Genomic DNA, 26,236 nt, shown 5'->3' with positions numbered 1-26,236 from the left:
AGAAATACTGGTTATAAAAATTATTTCCCAGCTTTCTGCTTCCCTTCTAATCTTGGTTGCATTGGCTTTGTTTGTGTAAAAACTTTTTAATTTAATGTAATTAAAATTATCCTTTTTGCATTTCATAATGTTCTCTCTCTCGTTTGGTCATAAATTCTTCTGTTCTACCTAGATCTGACAGTTAGCTTCCTTGCTCTCCTAATTTGCTTATGGTATCACCCTTTATGTCTAAATCATGTACCCATTTTGACTTTATCTTGGTATACAGTGTAAGATGTTGGTCTGTACCTAGTTTCTACCATACTCTTTTCCAGTTTTCCCAGCAGTTTTTGTCAAATAGTGAGTTCTTATCCCAGAAGCTGTAGTCTTTGGGTTTATTAGTCAATTGCTATAGTCATTTATTACTTTGATGTGTATTCCACCAATCATTGTTCAATTTTTTAGTTAGTGCCAGATAATTTTGATTATTGATGCTTTATAACATAGTTTAAGATCTGTCACAGCTTAGCCACCTTCCTTTGCATTTTTTAAAATTGATTCCCTTGATATTCTTGACTTTTTGTTCTTCCAGCTGAATTTTATTATTCTAGCTCTATAAAATTTTTTTGGTAGTTTGATTGGTATGGCACTAAATAAATAAATAAATATAGATAGAATTGTCATTTTTATTGTATATTAGCTTGGCCTACCCATGAGCAGTTGATATTTTTCCAGTTGTTTAGATTTGACTTCATTTGTGTTAAAATTGTTTTTAATTGTGTTTATGTAGTTCCTGAGTTTTTCTTGGCAAGTAGACTTCCAAATATTTTATATTGTCTACAGTTATTTTAAATGGAATTTTTCTTTCTATTTTTGCTGCAGGAAATTTTTGTTAATATGTAGAAATGTTGATAATTTATATGGGTTTATTTTATAACCTGCATGTTTGCTAAAGCTGTTAATTATTTCAAGTAGTTTTTTAGTCGATTCTCTAGTATGCTCTAAATATACCATCATATCATTTACAAAGAGTGATCATTTTGTTTCTTCACTGCCTATTCTAATTTCTTCAGTTTCTTTTTCTTTTATTGCTAAAACTAATATTTGTAGCACAATATTGAATAATAGTGGTTATAATGGACATTCTTGTTTTACCCCTGATCTTATTGGAAAAACTTCCCATCCTATCTCAGAACTCGCCATCAGGACTTCCTAAACTTCCTAGAGTTTTCCACTCTAGACTCCTTCAACACTTCTTAAGTTGTGGGTGGAGACCCCACCAAATGGGGTCATAACCCACAGTTTAAGAAGCACTGGTCCTCATGACGTATAATGCTTGCTGATAGTTTTGGGTAGATACTACTTAACATTTTAAGAAAAACTCCATTTATTCTTGTACTCTCTAGCATTTTTAATAGAAATTGGTGCTATATTTTGTCAAAAGCTTTTCTTGTATCTATTGAGATAATCATATGGTTTCTATTAGTTTTGTTATTGATATGGTCAATTACGCTGATAGTTTTCCTAATATTGAACCAGCCCTGCATTCCTGGTATAAATCCCATCTGGTCATAGTATATTATACTCTTGATAAATTGCTGTAATCTCTTTGCTAATATTTTATTTAAATTTTTTGTAAGAATATTCGTTAAGGAAATTGGTCTACAATTTTCTTTCTCTGTTTTGGCTCTTCCGGGTTTAGGTATCAGTACTTTATTTTTGTCATAAAATGAATTTGGTAGGACTTCTTCACCTATCTTCCCAAATAGTTTATATAGTATTGGAATTAGTTGTTTTTTTTAAATGTTTGGTAGAATTCTCTTGTAAATCCATCTGGCCCTGGAGATTTTTCCTTAGGGAGTTCATTGATGGTTTGTTCTATTTCTTTTTCTAAAATGGGTTTATTTAAGTATTTTATTTCTTCTGTTAATCTGGGCAAGTTGTATTTTTGTAAGTATTCATCTATTTAACTTAGATTGTCAGATTTATTGGCACACAGCTAGGCAAATATTTTCTAGTTATTGATATAATTTCTTCTTTATTGGTGGCTAATTCACCCTTTTCATTTTTGATACTGGAAATTTGGTTTTCTTTTTTTTTGTAAATCAGATTAACAAAAGTTTATCTATTTTATTGGTTTTTCATAAAGCCAGCTCTTAGTTTTCTTTATTTCAATAGTTTTCTTACTTTTAATTTTATTCTCTGCCTTGATTTTCAGAATTTCTATTTTGGTATTTAATTGGGGATTTTAATTTGTTATTTGTAGCTTTTTTAGTTGTGTGCCAATTCCTTGATCTTCTCTTTCTCTATTTTATTCATGTAAACATTTAGAGTTGGGTAATTTCTGCAAAGTTTGACTTATCTTTGACTTTGACTCTATCCCATAAATTTTGGTATGTTGTCTCATTTATTGTCATTCTCTTTGATGAAATTATCCATCGTTTCTGTGATTTGTTGTTTTGACTTATTCTTTTTTTTTTGCTTTTTGTAGGGTAGGGCAATTGGGGTTAAGTGACTTGCCCAACGTCACATGGCTAGTAAGTGTTAAATATCTGAGGCTGTATTTGAACTCATGTCCTCCTGTCTCCAGGGCTGGTGCTCTATTCACTGTGCCACCTAGCCACTCCCAATTTTACTTTTTAAAGAGTATTTTTCTTTAGTGGATTTTCTTTTGGCCAATTGTATTTTTTAAGGAATTGATTTCTTCAGTCAGTTTTTGTCTACTCTTTTCTAAGCTGTTGATTCTCTCTTGTGTATCTCTCATTACTTTTCCCATTTTTTAAATCTCATATTATTTTTAAAAATCCTTTTAGAACTCTTCCAAGAAGACTTTTTGGGCTTGAAACCATTTAATGAGCCCTTTGAGGTTTTACATGTAGGCGATTTGACATTGTTGTCCTCTTCTGAATTGGCTTTTGAACTCCCTTATTGCTGTAGTGCCTTTCTGTGGTCAGGCCTCTTTTCTTTTCTTGATCATTTTTAGTCTATTTCGAGGCTTTTAAAGTTAAACTCTGCTCCTATGGCACAGGGGGTACTCTCTCAAGAGTCTTGTGCTGGGGATGAGGAGTGTGGTCAAAGGCTTTTCGCTCTGGGGCCTCAGGTGCTGGTGGCTTGCCCATTGCACTAGAGTGGCTTCCACTAGTCATGCCTGTTGTACCCTGCCCTGCTGTGCCACTGGCCGGCTGAGCCGGAATGATGTGGCTTCCATTGTTGATTTGTGCTAAGAGTCATTTGCTGGCTTGCTTGGACACTGACTTTGCTGGGCTGTGCTCTCCTGCCCAAGTGAGATAGACCTTTTTTGAAGTTCCTCCAAGTTATCTTAAGCTGGAAAATCCCTCTTTTTGTAGGTTTTGTTGTTACATAATCTGTTTAGAGGCTTGATATAATGTTGTTTCCTAAATCTGTTTAGAGGCTTGATATAATGTTCTTTCCTAGGGAAACTGGGGAGAGCTCAGGCAACTTCTTGGTTTTTCTCTATCGTCTTGGTTCTGCCGTTTCCCTCCAATCTAATTTTTAAGGAATTTTTTTCTTTAGTGAGATTCTTCCAAGGTGGTTTGATCTAAGAAGAGGTGTGTTTCGTACTCTCCTGGCCTGTGCTCTGGTATGTGAGTGATCACAAGCACTCATTTCTGCCCTGGAGCTGTGAGGAGGTTTTCCCACCTCCACTGTGGCCCCAAGCTCTGGTGTGCTAGTGGTCCTCCTTACCCTGGGACTGCCCCCCAGGATTTTGTCCTAGATCCAAGTATGACAAAGCAATAGAGTCCTGCCTTGGTCCTGGCAGAGAGACCCCTGTAATCTCCTTCTGACCAGCTGTTTGACCCTCTGTGGACTGAGTGCTCTGGAAGCTGCTGCTGATTCAGTAACTCCCAAGGTCCCTGTTCCTGCTTTGCCGGGGCCCAGCCTTTGCTGAACTATGCTTCACTCTCGCCCAGGTGTGACAGATCTTTCCTGCTGACTTCCTACTTTATCTTTGACTGGAAAATTATTTTATCTCATCCTTTTGTGGGTTCTGCTGCTCCAGAAATTGTTTTATGGCATTATTTAAAGGTATTCAGAAGGGTTTTGGGGAGAGCTCAGTCGAGTCATGAGTCAAGCAAGCTGCCTTTTCTCTGCCATCTTGGTTCTATCTTCATCATTTTCATTTCTTTTCCATGTATTTTCTCTACTACTCATTCCTTCTTTTACTCTTCCAGGAATTCTTGTTGGGCTTGGGTCCAATTAACATTTTTCTTAGAGGCTTTTTTTTTTTTCAGGGGGAGGGTAAGCTATTTTTACTTTGCTGTCTTCTGTTTTTGTGTCTTGGTCTTCCCTGCCATCAAAGTAGCTTTTTATGGCCGAATTCTTTTTTGGTATTCTCTCATTTTTTTCAGCCTATTTCATGACTCTGAACGTTAAGTTTAAGTTTGGCCTTGCACTGTCCAAAGCTTTATGCCTTTTTTTATTGCTCTTTTTAAAACTAGTTTTGTCGGGGGGGTCCTGCAAGTTTTTGGTGCTTCCAAGGTGGTGTGATCCTGGGACAGGTATGGTCATTGCTTTTTTGGTCTGCACTCTGGTCTTTACCAAGGAAAGGGATCCTGCTCCCTTTCAGCTGCATGCTAGTACTCTTCTCTGCTTTGGTACTGTGACTAGGGCCCCTTGTCCCTTTTAATCAACCACCACTGCTCCTCTCTACTCTTTAGCTTCAGCCTGGCACTGTGCATGGGCAATAGAGTTGCCAAGTAACACCAGTTGTACTCAGTGCCAGCAAAGGGTCTGTTGCAGTCTCATTGTGAGCAGTTGTAAATCCACTCACTGGCTTTGGGCTGAGAGCTTCTGAAGCAGTTGCTGTTATTGCCTCTGTCTTATACTTTGGACATATCTTTATCATACCTCCCCACAAGTATTACAAACTTCCCTTTCCTATCTCCCAAGTTTTCTTAGGCAAGAAAAATATCTTACCTTGACTTTTTGTTAGCTCTGCTGCTTCAAAATTTTATTTCAGGTATTATTTTAAAGTTGTTTGGAGGAGAATGTTGAGAGAGTTCAGCTGGGTGGCTTCCCCTTATCCACCATCTTGGCTTTGCTTCACCTTCATTTCTAAAAACCCCTCAGGCCAGAATGTAGAAAAAAATAGTTTTGATTTGGGAAACATGATCTATGCTGGTTTCCTATGATATGAATGTTTTCTCTCATGATTTGGTTTTCTTAGCACTTTTGAGTTTTGCCTGAGGATCTGAATACTTACTGAATACTTTCTTCTACCTTTTGGAACTTAATTTTCCTCTTCTCTTATATTTTTCCAAGCTCTTAGCTCTCACTGTGGCTCTCTTGTTCTTTTCCTCATGTACTTAGCTGCTGTGGTGCCCAGAAAGTGAATAGACAGAGGAAGCAGACATCAAGGATTTGATCTGGAACTTGTTCTTTCTGAGGGCAGGATTTTCTTCCCCTTCCCATTTTCTGACCCATCTTCTCTTTCTGTGCAGGAATTAGAAGCTGTGTGTAAAGCCAAGCATGGAGCAGCTTTCCAGAGGACTGCTGCTGTGAACAGCTTTCAGGGTTTTGATTACATAGTATAGCGAACTCTCTGTTTATTCAATAACAAATCAGAGCAAAACATTCACAGAAAATCAAGGTACAGCATTCACAATGTTACAGGTTATCACAGAAAATCAAAATACAGTATTCATCATGTCACAACTCAACAACTTATCACTAAAATGGCCACATAGTTTTCACCAAAGTGGTCATATAGTTTTAAACAAAGTATATTCATTTAGTCAATCACAAAATCCTTAATTCAATCACAAAGTATGAAAGTCAAAAGTTCTCCACCCCTAGGTCACAGTAAATCATAATCTTCTCAATCAGTACACAGTATCCAAGTAAAGTCTTTCAGCTTGACTCAAGGCTGGCTCTCAGCTTCCATGGCCCCTCTTCCATGGTTCCAGCTCCAACTGAAACCTGGATTCAAAGGCAGGCAGCTCCCAGTTCCTTGTCCAACTCCTTGTACAGTTCTTTGTCCAGTTCCCATTCCCTATCGAAGTTCACAGTGTCCAGTCCACCTCAAGTCCTGTTTCTGAGAAGACAAAGCTTGACAGAACCACAATAATATTCATATACATTGCTGGCACCATCATCAATTCACTATCTGCCTATGAAATTAACTCAGACCCACCAACGAGGTCTGAGAACTCAACACAAATCATCAACATAGAAATCAATTCAGACCCACCAATAAGGTCTGAGAACTCAACACAAATCATCAACATAGAAATCAACACAGACCCACAAACAAGGTCCAGGAGGTCAGTGCAAATCGTAAGTAAACTCCCAGGACCTCCAAAACCCTCCTCCAGGAGTTCTGTAAACATGCAACCAGAAAATCCTCTTTCAGGGCTTCCAGTAAGGTCCCAGGGCTTCTGTACAAAGTATCGCAAACAAACATCAGCACAGACAGAGCAGACAGAGTGCTGGGATACCACAAATTTTCTCCTTCTTGACTCTGCCACCACAGGAGTCCTCTTCTCAGTTCTGTCTCTAGCCTGGAAATTCTCCTTATGTATTAGCTACTCCCCTTTCCGTTGTGGGAGTTCATGAGTTCTAGGATTTAAAAGTTCCTTTTTCTTTTTTTTTTTGCCTTTTTTTTGGAAGGCAGTTGGGGTTAAGTGACTTGCCCAAAGTCACACAGCTAGTAATTGTGTCAAGTGTCTGAGGCCAGATTTGAACTCAGGTCCTCCTGACTTCAGGGCTGGTGCTCTAGCATACACTGTGCCACCTAGCCACCCCCAGATTGCTTTTTCTAAGAGTTTGGCTGTGAAAGGGAAGGAGAGATGTAGGATGATAGCTTGTGGAGCAGTTTAATAGGGTGAAGGAAAGGTTTTTGTTTTCTTTGAGAATGAGAGAGACGCGGGCATGTTTGTGGACAGCAGGAAAGGAACCATTGGATAAAGATAGGTTAACAGTTTGAAAGAGAGATAGAAAATGAGACAAAATAAGAAATATTCCAAGGAGCAAACTGCTGAGCTGGACAGGAGCTGGTGGCCAAATGGTGAGGGAGCGAGAGAGAGTGACTGGATGCAGAAAGCTTACTGTCTGAGCCCTGGTCTTGAAACAGATCTAGATTTTAGGAACTTCCTGTCAACAAGTTGAAGTTCTTGGTCTGATTCCTTCTGGAATATACCATCCCTTAAAGCTACCTTCAACAAATCTTCAGGCTTTGGTCACGCTTTGGCTATTAATGTCTGATTGACTCCTAATGCCATCCCACTCACCAATTTCCCCATATTATATAATACCTCTTACCTTTCTTTGATTTGCATGAACTCTGGGATTTCCTTTCTTGTCCATTTACTGCCTTTTATCTGAAGGCCACTGAGTCAAGACTCAAAATGTACTTTCAACTAGTCTAGAAAAGCCTATAGTCTCTTAGCACCCTTCTGTTCCCCCCTCCTTCCTGATAAATTAAAATCTCATGGTATTGCAAAACTCTTATTCTGATAGAATTAAAATCTTTTGTTGTAATTTTAGTAATTAATAAACTTCCATAAAAAGGAATATATTAGGATGATTTAATATATTAGGATGAGGAATATATTTGGGTGAGTTAAATTCAAGTAATTAGGCAGTGGAACAATGAACTATAATAACTGGCTTTCTGATAGGAAGTAACCTTCATTCCTGTGATTTTATATATAAGCATCTTACATTTGAGTCTTTGACCAAGTGTTATATCCTTTGAAAGGTTGGTAATACATTATATTCTGTTTTATAGGTAGGGAAGATAAAGACCAGAGCACGTATTGACTCTGGGTTTTGGCCCAGAGTCAATTTGTATTTGATAAGTATGGTCTGTCAGTCAAATTTCTGTCAGTCAAAAATTTGTTTTTTTTTTTTTAATGCCCATCTTTCTTTCTCTGTATGTTATGTTTTGACTGATGGACAAGACAGCCAAAAGCTGTTGAATGGGTATTGTTTCTGTTTTTTGTGCTTGGTTTCCCACTGAAATTCTGTGGATTTAAGGGAGCCATTACAAGAAGTACATATCTGAGCCAAGTTTCCTTCCTGCTTGTAAAAGGCTTAATGTACAAGAAAAATGTGTGTGTGTGTGTTCATGTTCACGCTGCAGTATATCTCAGACTGCATTGCAACCAAACCAGCTAATGCATCACTGTCTTTGGGATAAACTGCTACGTCATCCTTGGTGCTTGGCATGTTACAATGCTGGGAACAGTGTGGGCTCCTAGCTGGAATTTGTGTCAGGTATGTGTTTGCCCATCTGTTCATTGTGGAAGAGGATGGGGTACCTGTGAACTTGGAGGGTTCTCTGTGGGGCTGTCTTTTCCATATCCTGATATCACAGATAAGAGTCTAGGAAGCAGTTGCAAATGAGGGGAGACCTGGGCTTTGTGTTTGGGATTCTTGGTAGAATGGGCTATTCTTTTGCCTTAGAATGAACATGTTTTTAAAAGGAGGGAGGGCAACAGGAATGCTGTGTGTGTGTGTGTGTGTGTGTGTGTATTCATGAGTAGATTTCCTGATGTGCAAAATGACCTGCTTTTTATTCTGCAACCAATCCTTCATTGACTTCAAGGATGTTGGACTCACTGTAAGAAAGACAGTGAATGATTTTATTTTAATAGAACCGGGGAGGGAGACACATAGGTGTGTGTGTGTGTGTGTGTGTGTGTGTGTGTGTGTGTGTGAGAGAGAGAGAGAGAGAGATTAGGTTATTGCTGGGTCTGTGACCACAAACTGTCTTTAACAAAGGCCCTGGCACTGTGTTCTTGGCAGCCTGAGCAGTAGAGAGTAGAGAGACATAGGGTGGGGAGGTAGGGAGGGAGGGCTGACTAGATTTGGAGGCAGGCTTCTCTTACTTGCCAGACTGGTTCTTCTCAGATGTATGTAGGGAGGAAGGAAATTTGACTGACAGACCATACTTATCAAGTTCTGTGACATGCTGTCTTTTTAATCTTCCTTGGTGTCTAAGCACAGTGCTCTGCACATAATACATGCGTAATAAATTTGTTGAATGAATGTTGCAAAGTGGCTGATAGAAATAGTATGAGAAGCCAGGGACCTCCCTCTTGCTTATGACTGATCATCATGGAGGGGTGGTGAAGAGGTCTTTTGAGTGTTTTTTTTTTTTTTAATGATAGTCTTTATCTAACCCCAGTCTCATTTGTACCCTCATTGTCTGTTGCAATCCTGTCATATCATTGTATTGGTATCTGATCAGCAAGAAACTGCATTTTTAAAGTATTCTTGATAGATGGCTTTTCTGAGCAGCCTGATGGTACCTCTGGGGGAAGGAAAGAATGGCAAAATTGCCTCCGGTGAATTGGCTAGTGACTGTGACTAGCAAATAATGGCACAGGCATGGGTATTTTCCAAGTTAGTGGTTGACCAGGGCCTTTGGGCCCTTTGTGTTTCTTTTCCAACACAAGGTGGCGCTGCCTCTCTCAAGCTTCTGTTGGTGACATTTGACAGATAAATGATTTCTTTTCAGGGCAGGGTTTCTTCCTTTTCTACTTAATTATGGATTTGTGCTTTTGTCTGCCTCCTGAAAGGAACTTGTCAGAGTGTGCTTATTTGGCTTTATATGTATATAAGCCTATTCCAGTTACATATCCATGTGCCTATTCCAGCTACATTTCCAGACAAGATTCCTCTTCCCTGTTTAAACTAGTTTGGGTCTATTCCTCTGAAATATGTCCCTGGGGTTTCTTTTCCTCATCTGGATTGCTCCCACAGCACCATCTATTGCAATTACTTCACATCTCATTTTTACTGGCTTGTGTTTCTGCCCACAGGTCTTAGCTTATGATTGTTGTTTAAAAAATTCTCCTGGGGGTGTTTGTCCCCCTATATCAGTGGAATATGCACTGGTTTAGCAGTTGTTTGTCTTGTTCAAAATTATGTAGCCTTTGAATGGGCCTTTGTTATCTCTGACCTAGTGTTCTGGTTTTCCATGGTCTTTGAACATTCTTTTTTTTCCTCTAACATACCTGCTTGGTGTGTGTTTCTAAGGGTTTCTTTGGGTTTCAGGATGCTCTTATTTGCTCTGACTGGCTTCTACCCTTTTAAACTTTGCCTTCCTTGTTTCTCTCCCCGGGATCCATGCCTGTCATGTGCTCTTGGCAGCCAGGGGAGGCTGTGGAGCTTTGCTCTGGTGGCTGTGAGGAGAGAGTGACCGCTGCTGAGACATGTTTGTTGCAGCAAGAACAGAGCTGTCAGCCCTGCTTTCTAGTTACATAATCTTTTTTTTAATATTTTCTCCCCTCCCCTATCAGCCCCTCTGGGAAGTCGACTAACTCTTGTGTGAGTCAAATATTTGGGAAATAAGACTCAGGGGAAAGAGGTGGGGAAATACCAGAATAAGGGACAAAGCCATAAAAGCTGTCGTTTGAAGCAATCCACAAGTATTGGTACTTCAGTCTGGCCAGTAGAGGACCAGGAGGAAAGCAGGGCATTCATGATCTCTGTCCTGCTGGGTTTTAAGCAGCTCTAACAGGAGAGAGGAGGAGCTGCAGCTTGTGTTTACAAGGCAGAAATCTGAAGAAAAATCTGCAAGCCCTTTGCTAGACTGATATGGAGGAATCTGCAGAGGAAAATAAAGAAATGAGGTATCACATGCTCCAAAGGTAAGATCTCAGTTGCTCTTTTTTTTTGGGGGGGGGAGGTGAATGGTACGTTAAAAAAAAAACAGCAGAGTTTTTGGTTAATGATGGCTAATTCCTGCCCTGGGGACAGATTTAATTAGTTCTTGAACCCAGTGGTTTAATGGAGAGTACGAATCCTATTTAGGAGAAAATATAGCTTAATAATAGACAGATTACATCCAGAGAATCTGCTCTTGACTTTCTAGAAAAAATAGTTTTCTCTAGAATATGTATGGATCTGAGAGAAGGACCTATTAACATGTTTAGCATTGCAGTAGCATAGAAAGTAAACCATGGCTTCCAGAGCTGACTTTGTGGCATAAAGTTATGCTCATTGGATTTGGTTGCTTTTGCAGGAGACAGTTCTTCTATCTGTCTGGTAGGTATTTTCATGAGGAAGGGGTACCAGTGGCTTACAATTGTATGTGGGTTGCTACTGTCCTTTTGTGGTGATAGCTTTGTGCAGTTGCTGCAGCCTTCTAAACTGTATGTCTGGAGCTGTGACAAGATGGCTGTGACAGTTGGTAGTGACATATGATGGAGTTATCTGTGTCTAAACTCCTATGCTTTGGAGATTTCTTTATTTTTGATTTTGGAACTCAGGTTGGTGTCAGCTGAAAGTCTTGCAGGCACATCCTTTCCAGAAGGATCTAGAATTTGGCATAGCTCAATTTTCTCTGTGATTTTTGTCCCCTCTACCAATAGATAAGGATCATTGACCCCAGCTCTAAAACTCGCTTTCAGACCACCTGTCTCTTTTTCTGAGAGGCATTGTGGTATAGTGGAAAGACGTGGTATTGAGAGAACTTCCTGGCTTTGAACACTCAAGAGAGTCAAGAGACTCTAATAGTTTCTAGTCACTGAGGCTCAAAATATTATTATCATTATTTCTGTTTTATGGTTGTGGGCAACTCATTTAACCTTCATGTACTTCTGTGTCATCATGTACAAAATGGTGATAATCATGTCTGTCATACTTTTCTCAAAGTTGTCATGTTCAAAGCGTGTAAACCCTTTGTGACCCATAAAATGCCCTGTAAATGTCAAATATTGTTATTACTAAGAGACAGTTGTATTTCATTGACTACAGGGAGAAAAAGGCCAGAACAGCGAATTGGGATTCGATTGTGGGCGCTCAGTCAGTTTATGAACACTTACTTAAGAGTTCTTACTAGTACGTCCCAGGTGCTGCTGCTGAGTGTTAGGGGTAGGAAGAAAGGCAGGAGTCTCCTTGCCCTCGCGGATCTCACGTCTAACAGGGAGACAAGACCGCATGCCAGTAACTATGGACAAAACAGGCTGTGTACAGGACAGACTGGAGATAATTAGCAGAGGAAGGCCCTAGCATTAAGTGGATTATAGAGCAATAACCCATATGCAAAAGGTCCTTGTAGAAGTTGGGATTTTAGCTTGTACTTGAAGGAAGCCAGGGAAATCAGGAAGAAGAAATAGTTGTTTGCAAGTTGTCTTCCCCATTAGACTGTGAGCTTCATGAGATGCAGGGCTTTCTTTTGTGTTTCTTTGTAACCCGAATCCTGTAAGTGCAAGCAAGGTGGGATTTTTCTTGTTTTCTTTTTAGAGTTCAGTTTCCCTTTTTCAGGATAAATTGTGAACATCTGAAGGATTGATTTCCTTTGAACCCTGATAATTCACAGCTGTGCCGAGTCACATAGGTTTTGTGCCTTCTGGTTCTGGGCCAATCAGTCTTTGTTATATATTCTGGGAGGTTAGTATTTTGCTTTGGGGGTTGCTGGTAAGAAGGATCTTTTGATTTCCTGGTTGAGATTCTGAACAAGCCGATTGTTAAGAACCCATCGACTGCTTAGATGTCTGTGTTCCTTCGATCCAGTGATGTATGTAAAATATATAGCCATGTTGCTATGTTCAGACAGTGGGGGCCTTGTCTGTTGGTCTTTGTGCTAATTTCTCTGCTTGTATTTTCTATACTCACTTCTTTCTCTGTAATTAAAGTAGGATTGTTAACCCCTTTAAAACTTTAAAAGCAGGGGGTGGCCAGGTAGCACAGCGAGTAAGAGCACTGGCTCCAGTGTTGAGAAGACCTGGAGATCGAATCCCGGGCTCAGACACTTAGCACCCACCCAGAAACACCTGGCCATGTAACCTTGAGCAAGTTACTTAACCCCAATTGCTTAGGGGCAGCCAGGTGGCTCAGCGAGTAAGAGCACCGGCTCCAGTGTCGGGATGACCTGGATCAAATCCAGGCTCAGATACTCAACACCACACCCAGAAATAACTGGCCGTGTAACCTTGCGCAAGTTACTTAACCCCTATTGCTTTAAAAAACAACAACAACAACAACAAAAAAACAACTTTAAAAGCAGATCAAAGAACCTGTCCTAGCAGACCATCCTGGGTGTGCTAGGGTGCTTGCTATTACAAATGCTTAGCAGAATGCTTTGTACATATTAGGTGCTCAATAAATGCTTGTTGATTGGGTGAGAGAATTCTAGGTATGGAGAGAGTTAGTAAAAATGCCCAGAGTAGAGAAAGGCGGGGTGTCAGAGAGGAAGCCAGTGTCACAGAGAGTATGGGGGGTGAGTAAGGTGTAAGAGGACTGAGTGAAAAAGGGGGACTGGGCAGATTATGAAGGCTTTTAATGCCAGAGGATTTGATATTTGATCTTGAAGGTAATAGTGATAGGAAGCCAGTGGAATTTATTGACTGGAGGTGGGGTGGAGAGGGATAATCTGGTCATATCTGTGCTTTAGGAAGATAGCTTTGACAGCTGAATGGAAGATGGACTGAAGGGGCTTCTTGAATGTAATATTGAGGAATAATGAGAAACTGCTGAAGGTTTCTGAGCATGGGAGTGACATAAACAGAACTATAACTTAGGAACTGGAAGCACTGTAGGGGAGAGCTTTAGCTACCAACAAGTTAGGAGGCTCTTGCAGTAGTCCAGGCAAGAGTATGGGCTTGACCTGGATTGGTGTCACTTGACACAGAAAAGAAGGGATGGATTCAAGAGGAATTGTTGAAGGATAACGAACAAGAATTTGTTACTCGTTGCTGGGATGGAGGTGGAGGATGAAACACCTCTCACACAGGATTTGTCTGAGGATCAAATGAGATATTTGTAAAGTGCTTAACACAGTACCTGGTAAGTAGTCAGTACTTAGTAAATGCTTATTTCCTTCTTTCCTTCCTTCTTTCCGCCTCCCCTTCCCTCCTTTTCTTCCTCTCTTTTTTGTCATGTGCCCTGGTGATTTTTTTCTAATGCTTTAGAAGATGTTGGCATGGTTTTGGCTGTTGACCAAAATAACTGTTATATGTCTGTTTGTTTATCTTTGTCTGACTGTTATGCTCATGTCCAAGGTGAAATTACTTATACAAAGGAGATTTAAAAAAAATTCCAGTGATACTTAGTATAGTACTGCTGTGCCTGTCATCACTGGAAAAGTGCTAGGTATCCAGTAGTCCAGTAGACAACTACCCTTAAGAGTAGTCATATTATTTCATAGGATTTAGAGCAGAAAGGGACTTCATAGATCATTTGGATCAACCCCCATAATGAGTGACCCATAAAGGGATATTCTCAGTCATATATATGTATTTGTACACAAGTGGTGTATATTTGTATATACTTATACATTTATATATGTATAGACTATATGTATATATACACACACACATAGGCACACACACAGATGTAGAGACAGACACATCGAGTAGCAGGGCTGGGATTTGAATGTAGGTTTTAAAATAACAAATCCATGGCTCTTGCCAGTGCTAGAAACGTTATTAGCTATTTATTAAACATATGAAACTACTTGTAGATGTTGTGTGGCTTTTGTCACTTGTTGCCCTAAGGATCCAACCACTTTGTATTTGCCCTTTTTGCCAGGTCTCTGAAAACTGAAAATCTTCTGGTTCCTATGGTATAGTGGAGAGAGCACTGAACTTGGAGTTAGGAGATGACCGAGTTTGAATTCTGCCTCTGATGCTTACAAGCTGTGTAACCTAATTTCTCTGTGCTTCTGTTTCTGATCTCCAAAATAAGAATAATAATACCTGTCAAACCTTCTAAATAGGGCTGTGGTGAGGATCAAATACATTTTCATACAAATTCTAGCTGTTGTTATTTAATAGTATTTAATTCTTGACACTCATTCCTCCAGAGCTGAGGAGGCATAAGTAAATAGTCGTTAGTGTGGCAAAAATAACTTTGGAGTTTTATATGAATTGTAGAGAAATGGATATGGTATAAAGAACTCTAGCTGACTGCAGGAAGCTAGTGTTTATTTTTTTAAAAGATGCACATTAGTGGACATGTAGATTTCCTAGTTGTGAGTGTGTGTGTGTGTGTGTGTGTGTGTGTGTATAAAACCTTTGAGTCTTCCTTGAGGAAGAATAGAGTATGTCTTGTTTTGAATAGTTGCTGTTGATGGGTTTTGCATTATAGGAGGTATGTTTTGATTTCTCTCCTCATTCCTCTTGATGAGAACCTACCATGTTCAAAGTAAAAGATGTGCCCTTGGGAACTGCTGTGCTGCTTTGTTAGGCAGGTACCCAGTGAGTGCCTTGGATATCCCCTAGTGTCACCAAGACCTTAGAGATCTCTTAGTTTAATCCATCATTTTACACACATGTAAGCAGCAGCTTGGACTCGTGAAGTCTCCTAGGCAGTAAGTGGAGCAGAGCAGAGTAGCTTTGTCTCATGTCAAGCTCTGACCAGCAGCTGTGTGTACGATCTGTGTGCTCTAGCATTCATAGAGTTAGAGCTGAGAAGGACTTCAGAAGTCACCTGGTCCTACTGCTCATTTCATAGAAGAGAAAAATTACACCCATAGAGGCTATGTGTCTTGTTCTAGATCACAAGGGAGTTATGCCTAACAGGTTTTTGGCATGATAGCATGTGGTATACTAACTAGTTCCGCAAGTTAATAGAAATTCACAACCTCTCATTAATTTATCTGAGGCCCCACTCCACTTAAAGTCGAGAAATTTCTCTTCCTATAAGGCTTTACTCATCTTTTCAGTATCCCACCATCTAGTCCTCTAGACTTGAATAATCACCCATGTTAGTAGATATTGACAATATAAAGAAATTTAACTGTATCTTATACATTGCATTTCAGTTTCTAAAAAGGCCAAGGTGTTATGGAAGAGGGAAAGTTAGGATTTGATTTGTACTGGTCTTTGTTTGGAAGATTATACCACAACCCCTCAAATGCTGTGATTCATGAAGTGTGTATTCAGAATATATTTCTGTGTGAGTCAGTGCTAGAATGTTGGGGCAAGCATCGAATGCTGCTAAAGGAAGGATTGCCTGTTGCCATATCCATAGACCTTATTTTCTTAGTGATGAGCTCCTCTCACTATTTTTACTCCACAGTTTCTCTCCAAAGCACTGGGCCTTATATTTGCAAGTGAACTAAGGAGGCCATGGTCTAGTTGGGATCAAAGAATAAATAAGTAGCATAGATAGCTTCTTTCCTTTTCATATGAACTGGCACTAGCCCATAGACCCAAGACTTAAAAGAAATGATGCCAAAAGAAAAGTAAATCAGGTTGTATGGAGATAGTTTGTCCTCTTTTTTCCTTTAGAGTAGAAATTATGCATCCCTGGTACTACCCTTCAATGTAGAAAGAACACTGAAGTTGGACATTGAACATTGGAGTCAGGAGAGGTGGGTTTGAGTCTTAATTCTGCCACTTATTAACTGTCGCTTTGGACAAATCACTTCCTCTCTGAGCTTCATCTTTCTTCTCTTTAAGATGAAAGTATTAATTTTATTCCCTACCTAATGGGGTTGGTGTGATGAACAGATGAGTCAATTTACTGTACTAGATTCTGAGGACAAAAAGATGAAAAATGAAAGTGACTCTGGCTTCAAAGAGTTTATTGTCTATTTGAATGGGGAGGGGAACTTACATGTCACATAAAAAAGTATGATATAAAGTGTGATGAAGCAAAGGAGAGATCCAGACAAAGTGCTCTGGGGAAATTTAAGGAGGGGAAGAGAGAATCCTTTTACTGGGTAATGAGTCAGGAGGTATTATCACCTTAACTGAGCCTCAAAAGTCAGAGGTGATGGGAGAGCATTAAGGCACAAATTGGGGAGGGTAGCCTTTCTGAATACATGGAAATGGGAGATGACATGTTGGGATTAAGGAACAGCTAGACCTCTATTTTGGCGTGACCATAAGTGTATGAAGGGAAGTGGGCGAGTATTATGAATTTACATTGTGTTTTGCTAAGGAGTTTCTCTTTTATTTTCTATAATGTCACTAAAAATAATTAAAAGTTTTTTGTTATCTTTTATTTTTATGTCTTCTCCATTTCCTGTTCTCTCGTTCCCTTGCCCCTTGCAGAGAAGTCATACCATGTGATAAAGAAGAAAAACGAAGGAAATAAAACCTTAGTACAACAAATCAAAATATCAAAAAAGACCTGATGTTATATGCAGTGTTTCATGTCTCTGATCTCCACCCTCAGTAAAAAAGCAGAGGAAGGTGTTTTCTCATATCTCATCTTTGGGACCAAAACTTGATCAATTATAATTTTGTGGCATTCATTTTTAATTGTTCTTTCCATTTGCATTATTGTAGAGGTGTATATTGTTTTCCTGGTTCTGCTTATTTATTTCATTTTGTATCAATTTCACAAAGCCTTTTCCATGCACATCTGTATATATCATATTTGCCATTTCTTACTGCACAGTAATATTGCATTACATTTATATATCATGTGTTGTTTAGCCATTCCCCAGCTGATGGGCATCTGCTTTATTTTTAGCTCTTTGCACAAAAAGGGCTGCTATAAATATGATCGTGTGTATAGGGCCTTCCTCTTTGTCATTGACCTCGTTGGAGCATAGGCTTAGCAACCACTGAAAATTTGTAATCAGGGAAGTGATAGAAGATGAAAAAGATAAAATTCAAGAGGGATGAAAGAGGAGGGCTAGGGAGAGAAAACTAGAAGTTAGAGGAGAGAGAAAGAAAAGGGGACAGATAGGAGATAGTTGGTGGAGATGGAGAAGTAGAGAAAGAAGGGAGGAAAAAATGAAGAGCCCTCCAGAGATGATACTCTGGGAATGAAAGTCTGCATAGCTTCTCAGTATTTCATACCGATTGATTGATCACTGCCTGAAAGTTCTTTTTATTCTCTGACCCAAATCTGTCCTGCTGCTGTAGATGCTGCCTGCAAAGCTTTTTTGTGAGTAGTGAGGTGTACTTATATAAGTACAAACTATTAATTTCTTTTAGAGAGTCAGGATGATACAGAAAGAGAACTTGAATTAGGAATCAGGAAATCCAGGCTCTGGTTTGGCTCTACTGTTCTGCCTGAGCTTTCATTTCTTTATTCGCAAAATTAATGGGGGTGGGGGGCTTAAAAATGTTAATCTACAGGTTGGAGCTAGTTGGTGAGAGGGTTTCGTATTGAGTAGGCATAGAATGTATAGCCATTCCTGTGCAGGTTTTCAGGCTTAGTGGGTGGACCAGACACTGATCCCAGGCCAGGAATAGTTTTTCATTGTTATCTTCCTATGGTGAATGCTGATACTTGAACACATAGATTAAGAAGTTGCTGGAAGGAAATTGTTGGGGCAGTGAATTCCTTGTAAGAACAGTCTTTCTTTAGTGTCATCTAGAAAATAAGTGACTGAACTGGCTCAGTGAAGACCCTGGGAGAGGAAAGTAGAGAACACTCATTCTCTTTATAGTATATAAATATTTATAATGGGGAAAAGCATTGTAGTGTAATGGAAAAAAAGGATATCTTATTGAAATCAGGAGACCTGGGCTGTGGTTTAGCCCTCTCATTAAGTAGCTTTGTGAATTTGGATAAATCTTTCCCCCTCTCTGGGCCTCATTTTTCTTTTTAATAAAATGAAAGTTTTGGAATATATGTTCTCTGAGATCTCTTCCAAGTTTAATATTCTGTGATCTAAATATTTCTGGTATACTAGGCATTGCCTTATAGACTAGGAAAAATAATAATTTCATGATTATTTTTGAAAGTACACATAAAAGGTTCATTCAGGGAAAGGGCTTATATTCCAAAAGGGATATGATTATACAAATGCAAATTTGAAACCAGAACCAGGAGCAAGAAACAATCTTATTTAAGAACTGGCAGTGGGGCAGCTAGGTGGCACAGTGAATAGAGCACCTGCCCTGGAGTCAGGAGGACCTGAGTTCAAATCTGGCCTCAGACACTTAACTTGTACTAGTTGTGTGACATTGGGCAAGTCACTTAACCCCAGTTGCTCCTCCAAAAAAGAAATTTTAAAAAAAGAACTGGCAACAAAAAAGAAAGCTACCCATATCCTTTATGGGGTTTAGAAGCATTCTTTTGGTTTTGGAAGGAACTTGGCATTGAAGTCAAAGATCAAATAGAAAACTGCTTTTAATTTTAAGTTTGCTTTTTTTCCTCCCAATTTTGAATTTATGGAGTTATAGATTTAGACTGGGAGGGACATCAGAGGTCATCTAGTGTAACTCTCAATTTAGAGATGACACAATTGAGAGTCAGAATGAGGTTAAATGATGTGCCTAAGGTCATATAATTAGTAGGTAATGGAGTATGGATTTGTACTTCCACTATACCACACTGCCTTCTGTATTTTAAAGTCATAGAATATTAGTGCTGAAAAGGATGATAGAAATTCTCTAGTTAAACCCTCTCATATGGTGTCACATTCAGATTCACTTGTTAGGCATCCAGTAAAACAGCTTGCTTATTGGGCTGTTTTCTTTTTAATTTGTAATTATATATATATATATATATATATTTTTTTTAAAAACAGTCATTTTTCTCCTTCCCATCTTCCCCCCTCCACTGAAAAATAGAAAAGCAAAACTATGATAAATATGCAGAGCTAAGCAAAACAAATTCCCATATGAACTGTGCCTCAAAATGTCTCATTTTGTATAATCTATTATTTCTGCCGAAGTATTAGGAAATTAACTGATGAACTGGTATGTAATTGATTATTGGAGCTACAAAGCATTTTCTCTAGGATTGATGATTAGGATAAGGGCAGAATGCAATACCTCCATGAGGATGCAGCATTTGGTTTAGGGAAAGCAGCTTTCTGTCCTTTTGACTGAACTTTAGCACCATGTGGTTTTTATAATTTAGTTGTCCTTATCATGATCATCATTTCCAATAATTTTAGATTTGGAAGGGACCTTAGAGACCATCTGGTCTAAACCATACCTAAATAAGAATCTCCTCTGAAACTTAACCTATAAATGATTATCTGATTTTTGCTTGAAGACTTCCAGTGAGGTGGAAAACCCCACTATCTTCCCACATAGTCCATTCTCCCTTTTGGACAGCTCTAATGTTGATGAGTTTTTCCTACTGTCAAGACAAAATATGTTAACCCATGGGTCTTGGCTTTGCTTTTGGGATTCAAGAACGAGTCATTTTCTCCCATATTATATCCCTTCAACTATTTGAAGATAGCTATTGTGCCCCCTCTTCAGTCTTATTCTCTAGGCTGAACATTTCCCTTTTCTTCAACCAGTGCACATATGGCATTAACCTAAGGTCCCACATTATCCTCCTTGCCTTTCTTCTTTAGGTTCTAGTTCACGTGAGCTGTGTGAAAGAATTCCACACTTGAAAATTGGATGGAGTTCTCCCTTCCTTCTCTCCCTACCTCAGTGCACTACTTTTCTGTTTCTGTTGCAGTAATTTTGATCTCTACCCACCCTCCCCCCCCATCCCTCAGGCAGTTGTGTAAATTAATTCTATACACTCCTTCCCCCAGTTCACCTTTGAAACCTTTGGTAAATGTTTCCTTGCCTTATTTCTCACATCCAGACTTAATGCTAATCTTAAACTATTATCATGTCTCTTTCCCCTTCAGAAACAAAAACAAAACTTGGAAACTGGCCTCTCTCCCTAGGCCTTTAACCTACAACTAAAGAGCCTAAGGTATTACAAAGAAGTAGTTGTGGAATTTAGAGGATTAGGAGTAGCATCAGACCTGGCTCTTAGGAGACCTGGGTTTTCACTCTCACTGATTTAGATGCATGATTTGGTACAATTCACTTAATTTATCTTAGCTTCATTTTTCTTATCTCTAAAATGAAGGAGTTGGATTAGATGATTCCTAACATCTTTTTCAGTTCTAAACTTTAACCGATTGTATTTTTATTACCTCTCCATTTGATTTCTACCAACAGATTTGTCCGTTTTCTTATTGCTTTTCTATAGAGCCTCTATGTGAACAATAGCAGATTCCTTAGTGTTGAAAACAAATGTTATATTTTTGAGAGGAAATTTTCTTGTTTCCAGGAGGTTCTAGTCTGAACTGTGAACTTGGAATGTGTCTGATGAGGAAGGATCCTGTAGGGAAAAACAGGTCTACCAGGAGAATAGTCTTGATGATAAAATCCTTTCTATAGATTGTTACGGTTTCTCTCCCCATATAGGTCCAGCATGTCCGGCCTACACCTGGTAAAGCAAGGCCGAGACCGAAAGAAGATAGACTCCCAGAGGGATTTCACTGTTGCTTCTCCAGCAGAGTTTGTTACTCGTTTTGGGGGAAATAAAGTGATTGAGAAGGTAAGTTGTAAGGTTCATGTGAGTGTTGTTGACTTTAGCTTTTTTTCTCCTAAATGAATGAGATTTAGGGCACTGTTGCCTAGTTAATTCTGGAAATGCTTATAATGTCAGGATTTTCTGAGCTATTATGTGACTCTGTCTAGTATCCTATTTGATAATTACCCCATTTTTGGGAGTTAATATCTACCTTTGCTTCAGTTAATAAAAGATAAAAGGGTGAGCATGTTATTTCTTTTGGAAAGATATTTGGATTCACAGGGGTGGGCATGATCAAGGATCTGAAGGAAAAGCTGAATAGGGACGTAGCCCGTGGGTACTTCCCATTGTATAGTTTGGGTGTGGAGCTGAGAGTCTTCCATATTCTCTCTTCCTAAAAAAAGTAGTGGTGAAAGCAGCACAAGTAGAAAACACCGAAGCTTTGAGTCTAATGTGATTTATAAGTCTCCCTCCAGATTATAAGGTTTGGCATATATGCTACATGTGATAAAGGCATTTCAGAAATGTAGTAAGAATAGCTTATTGCCATATCAGAGAGAACTTGAAGAATGACTCTGATGAGAAAACTTACAGACACAAGAAATAGCTTACAGGTGCTCAGAGGAGTAAAGCAGAGTATTCTCTATTATCCTCCTAAAAGACTTTGATTCTGTGGTTCTATTGCTCTCTTCATAAACACATAGGGACTGATTTCTAGGGGAGAGGTTAGGAGGTAAGACTTGTACGTAAAGAAAAGTCTGTCTCTTCATGTTTTGCATTCCATTACTGTGTTCCTGGTGTCTCTTTCACCTGAGGCACACTCCAGCTTCTGGGGTGCTGAATACATCATCTGAGAGAGAGTTGCTGGTTGTTGCCAGAGTGTAGGTAATACTGTGTCTTTGTCATCAGAAAACATTATATAATACTTCTTTGGGATTATCAGGGCAGCTAGGTGGAGCAGTGGCCCTGGAGTCAGGAGGGCCTGAGTTCAAATGTGAGCTCAGACACTTGACAAACTTATTAGCTGTGTGCCTTCCCCTCTCCAAAAAGAAGAGATTATCTCTAATTTATCCTTGTAATAACTAGTTTGTTTATCCTTTGCATGTTGCTTCTTCTCATGAGACTGTGAGCTTCCTGAGGGCAGGCTTTGTTTTTGCCTTTCTTCGCATCCCCGGTTAGCAATTTTTCTCTTTAGAAAAACCGTTGGTAGAACAACACCTACTTATCCTTCTAGGGAATTAAGAGAAGAATGTAGTTTTACTTGGGAAACACCACAATACTTACTTTACTAACATTTGTAAATGACATTTGCTGGGTCACGTGGAAGATGGCTTCTAAGCTGACTGAATGATCGGTAATAAGAATTCCTGGTTGTAACCTTGGTTTGCCTGGAGGACTCATGTATGTGGATTTTTTTCCTTATCTTCTTTTCCATCATTGACTTTATTTCTGCTTTTTTATCCTCCACTCTTATTCCTTCACTTTTCTCAGGTTCTCATTGCCAACAATGGCATTGCTGCCGTGAAATGCATGAGATCTATCCGTAGGTGGTCTTATGAGATGTTTAGAAATGAACGTGCGATCCGATTTGTTGTCATGGTTACACCTGAAGATCTTAAAGCGAATGCAGGTGAGTTACTTACATAAGAATTATTTAAACTAGCACCACTCCAGAGCATGGAGCATTGCTATATTTCAGTCATAAGGAGGTGAAAGGCTCACTTATATGTTTCCAAACCCAAGAAATTCCCCTTGAAACTATTGGGAACACTGATTTTTATCCCTCCTCTCCTTTTTGGGAGGATTTGGACCCTTGCTTTTTATCAGTGTTGGCTGACTTTGAGTGTGGAAACTTCCTACAGTGATGCTTGCCCATGGTGAGATAGGTATGCATATGGATGTGCGCGCATCTGTGTGTGTGTGTGTATGTGTGTATGTGAGGGGAGAGAGAGGTGAGATTTGAAACCAGGTATTTACTTTAAGGTTGGCCCTCCATTGTTATGGCATGCTGCTTTTTTTTTCTCCTTTAAAAAATGGAATCAGATAGAAATCTGGGAGTGGTTGAACTTTGAAATGAGATATTGTTCACTCCTACAGGCCTTTAATTTTAAACATTAACCGATTTGTCCTACCTTAGATTCCTCTGTTTGAAGTATAAGTGGGTAGAAGTTTACCCAGAGGTTTAATTTGGGCTTTAAGTTCTTTTCCCATTTTAGTGATAATTATTTGCTTTGTAGCCCACTCAGGTGTTTCTGCTTTTAGCTCCTCAAACAGTGCCAGGACATAGGAGGCAGTTAACAAAAGCAGATGTGTAATTCTGGGGCTCCTTGGGAGGAAAGAGCTGACTGGAGTGGCTGAAAGTTTGTGCTGAGACTTTCTTAGATTTTTTTTTTTGGAGGGGGGGAAGGCAGGTCAATTGGGGTTAAGTGACTTGCCCAAGGTCACACAGCTAGTAAGTGTTAAGTATCTGAGGCCACATTTGAACTCAGGTCCGCCTGACTCCAGGGCTGGTGCGCTATTCACTGTGCCGCCTAGCCGCCCTGAAGACTTTTTCTATAGTTGAGATGTATGACCTAGTCCTCTTCTTTCTTCTATTCAATACTTTGTGTCTCTTAGACTTTTTTAAGGTAGGGTATGTGTGGACAAGTTTGGCTTGAATATCCAACCCTTTCAGCATGCTTTGATCTAGGCTACTATTACTCTGTTTAAACAGGAAAAAAAGTCAAGGATTTTCCTTAGGAATGTTGAGGGGCTTAGCTTGTTCTAGTGTGGGAGGAGGAAAAAGGTCTTCAGATTAGAAAGTAGTATTAATTGGCACATTGTTCCCCACTTAGACTTGACTCTTTTTGATGACCTTCTGTACCTATGTTTCATGTTTCATGAGCACCAGTAAAGCAGTTGGGCATAGAAAATCAACAGTATATGAAAGTGAGTCTTTGTGTTAGCCTCGTGCCCCTGAGACATTTATTCCACTAATGATAAAAGAAATCTGTTCTGGAAAAAGAGATGAAATAATTCAACATTTGCTTCAAGGATGATTTATTTGGCTATTCCCTTTTGAGGGAAGTTTGTGCATTTTTGGAGATAATTATAAGACATCTAGTAATGCTTCTTGAGGGAAGTTTGTGAATCCTCTCTAGGGGGGCAGGGATTCCTAGTGTGGAGGTACCATTGGGTGCAGCTTTTAAGGGGTTTATAAGGACAGAGATTAAATTAGAATGATAGAGATAGGTGATAGGGCATCAACTTTATCTGCCTTGGAGCCCTGACCTACTCTTAAAGCCCCTGACAGTCATTTGGAAGTCTCGATAGCAGTGGTACCTGCTAGATGAACTGTCGGCTTTGGGTGTGTGTTCATATAGGAGTGATATAGATCATCTTCTACTGGTCAGGTGACACTGACCTGCACACATGTAAACATTTATGTGTACACAGAGCAAAAGAGAGAGAGAGGAATTCATTATTCATTTATACCTGTTTCTTTTTCAAACTTTGTTTGCTATTTCTGTTGAGAGCATCACCATCCTTTCAGTCTCTTGGGTACACAGCATAAAAATCATCCTTAATTCTTCTCTGTCCCTCGCATTCCGTATCTAGTCATTTGCCAAATCTGTTTAACTGTGCCTCCACAATATATCTCACATTCATCTCCTTTTCATTCCCACAGCTACCATTCTTATCCCTAGTTTCAGGCCTCATGCAATGGAGTGTTTGAGGCCTTCCTCTTATAGATTCTACTCTCTTCCTTTTAAGATGCAGCTGAGGCAGTGTCTTCTGCACGAATCCTTTCCTGATCTCCTCAACTGCTTGTGCCTTCTCTCCTAAACTGTTTACTTTTTTTACTTTGTATGTATTTGTATTAATTTTACATTTATGCTGTATATGTTTTTAAATGTATTTGTCTCTTTCTTTAGAAGATAAGCTCATTTTAAGTAAGATTATTTCTTGCTTTGTACTTTTATCTCCAGTTCCTTGCACTGTCTGGCACACAATTAATGCTTAATAAGTATTCACTGATTGATTGAAAAACTTCCTAATTGGAATCCCAGCTTCCAGTCTTTTTTCTCCATGCCATCCTATACATAATTAAGAAGAACCTTTTTTTCTTCTCCTTACCTCTTCCTGCTGAAAAAGAAAGCTAGATTGTGAAGGACTTTAAATGCCAAGCTGTAAGGTTTTCATTTTATTCTAGAGGCAGTGGAACCAATGAAGCTTCTTTTTTTTTGGAGGGGGGAAGGCAGGGCAGTTGGAGTTAAGTGACTTGCCCAAGGTCACACAGCTAGTAAGTGTTGGATTTGAACTCAGGTCCTCCTGCCTCCAGGGCCAGTGCTCTATTCACTTTGCCACCTAGCTGCCCCAACCAATGAAGCTTCTTAAGCAGAAGAGTAACATGGTCAGACCTTTGCTTTAGGAAGGGTATTTTGGCATAATTGGGGAATGACTGAGCAAACTGTAGTATATGAATGTGACAGAATAGCTATTGTGCTTAAAGAAATGAAGAAGTAATGATTTCAGAGAAACCTGTAAAGACTTGTATGAAGTGATAAAGAGAAATAGGAGAACAACTTATATAGTAACAACAGCACTCTAAGTACAAACTACTTTGGAAGACAATTAAAATTTTAATCAATACGGTAACCAGCCATGATGCCAAAGGACTCATGATGAAGCATGTTATGTACCTACCTCCTGACAGAGTGGTGATGGACTCAAAATATAGATTGAGACATATATTTTTTGAGCATGGTCAATATGGAAATTTCTTTTGTTTGACTATACATATAGTATTTTGTTTTTCTTTCTTTTTCAGTAGGGGGAGGTAAGCAGAAGAAAAAAACGTTCTTATGTAGAGTATGGCATGGAGAAAGCCTTCCCTGATACTTCAGAAAACAGTTTTATTTAATTTAACATTAATCCAAGCCATTTCTAGCTTAGATATAAACTAGACTGTGAGCTCCTTGAGAGCAGGGACTGTTTTTTGTCTTTATATCCTTAGCACATTTGCACAGTGCTTGGCATATAGTAGATGCTCAGTAAATTACTGATTGACTGAGAGAGAGAGAGAGAGAGAGAGAGAGAGAGAGAGAGAGAGAGAGAG

The 26,236-nt window shown here is 39.3% G+C and overlaps 1 protein-coding gene across 4 annotated transcripts in view; it reads left to right on the top strand.

Annotated features, from left to right (window-relative positions):
• The window catches only part of ACACA (acetyl-CoA carboxylase alpha), a 253,387-nt gene that overhangs the window by 33,123 nt on the left and 194,028 nt on the right, over positions 1–26,236 (top strand). For 3 of the 4 annotated variants that reach the window (XM_069078145.1, XM_069078144.1, XM_069078143.1), the window contains exons 4-5: positions 21,030–21,162; positions 22,630–22,768. In XM_069078145.1, coding sequence (XP_068934246.1) covers positions 21,030–21,162; positions 22,630–22,768 — 272 coding nt within the window. Of the gene's footprint in view, positions 1–10,245; positions 10,599–21,029; positions 21,163–22,629; positions 22,769–26,236 lie in introns of those variants that run through there. The other variant, XM_069078146.1, reaches the window with a different exon arrangement.

This window comes from Petaurus breviceps, unplaced genomic scaffold (assembly GCF_028583685.1).
Source record: "Petaurus breviceps papuanus isolate PSGF00001 unplaced genomic scaffold, PetGlider_PUasm1.0 91023, whole genome shotgun sequence".
NCBI lineage: Eukaryota > Metazoa > Chordata > Mammalia > Diprotodontia > Petauridae > Petaurus > Petaurus breviceps.
Note: the sequence above shows the minus strand (reverse complement) of the source record. Positions and strands in the feature narration are given on the sequence as shown.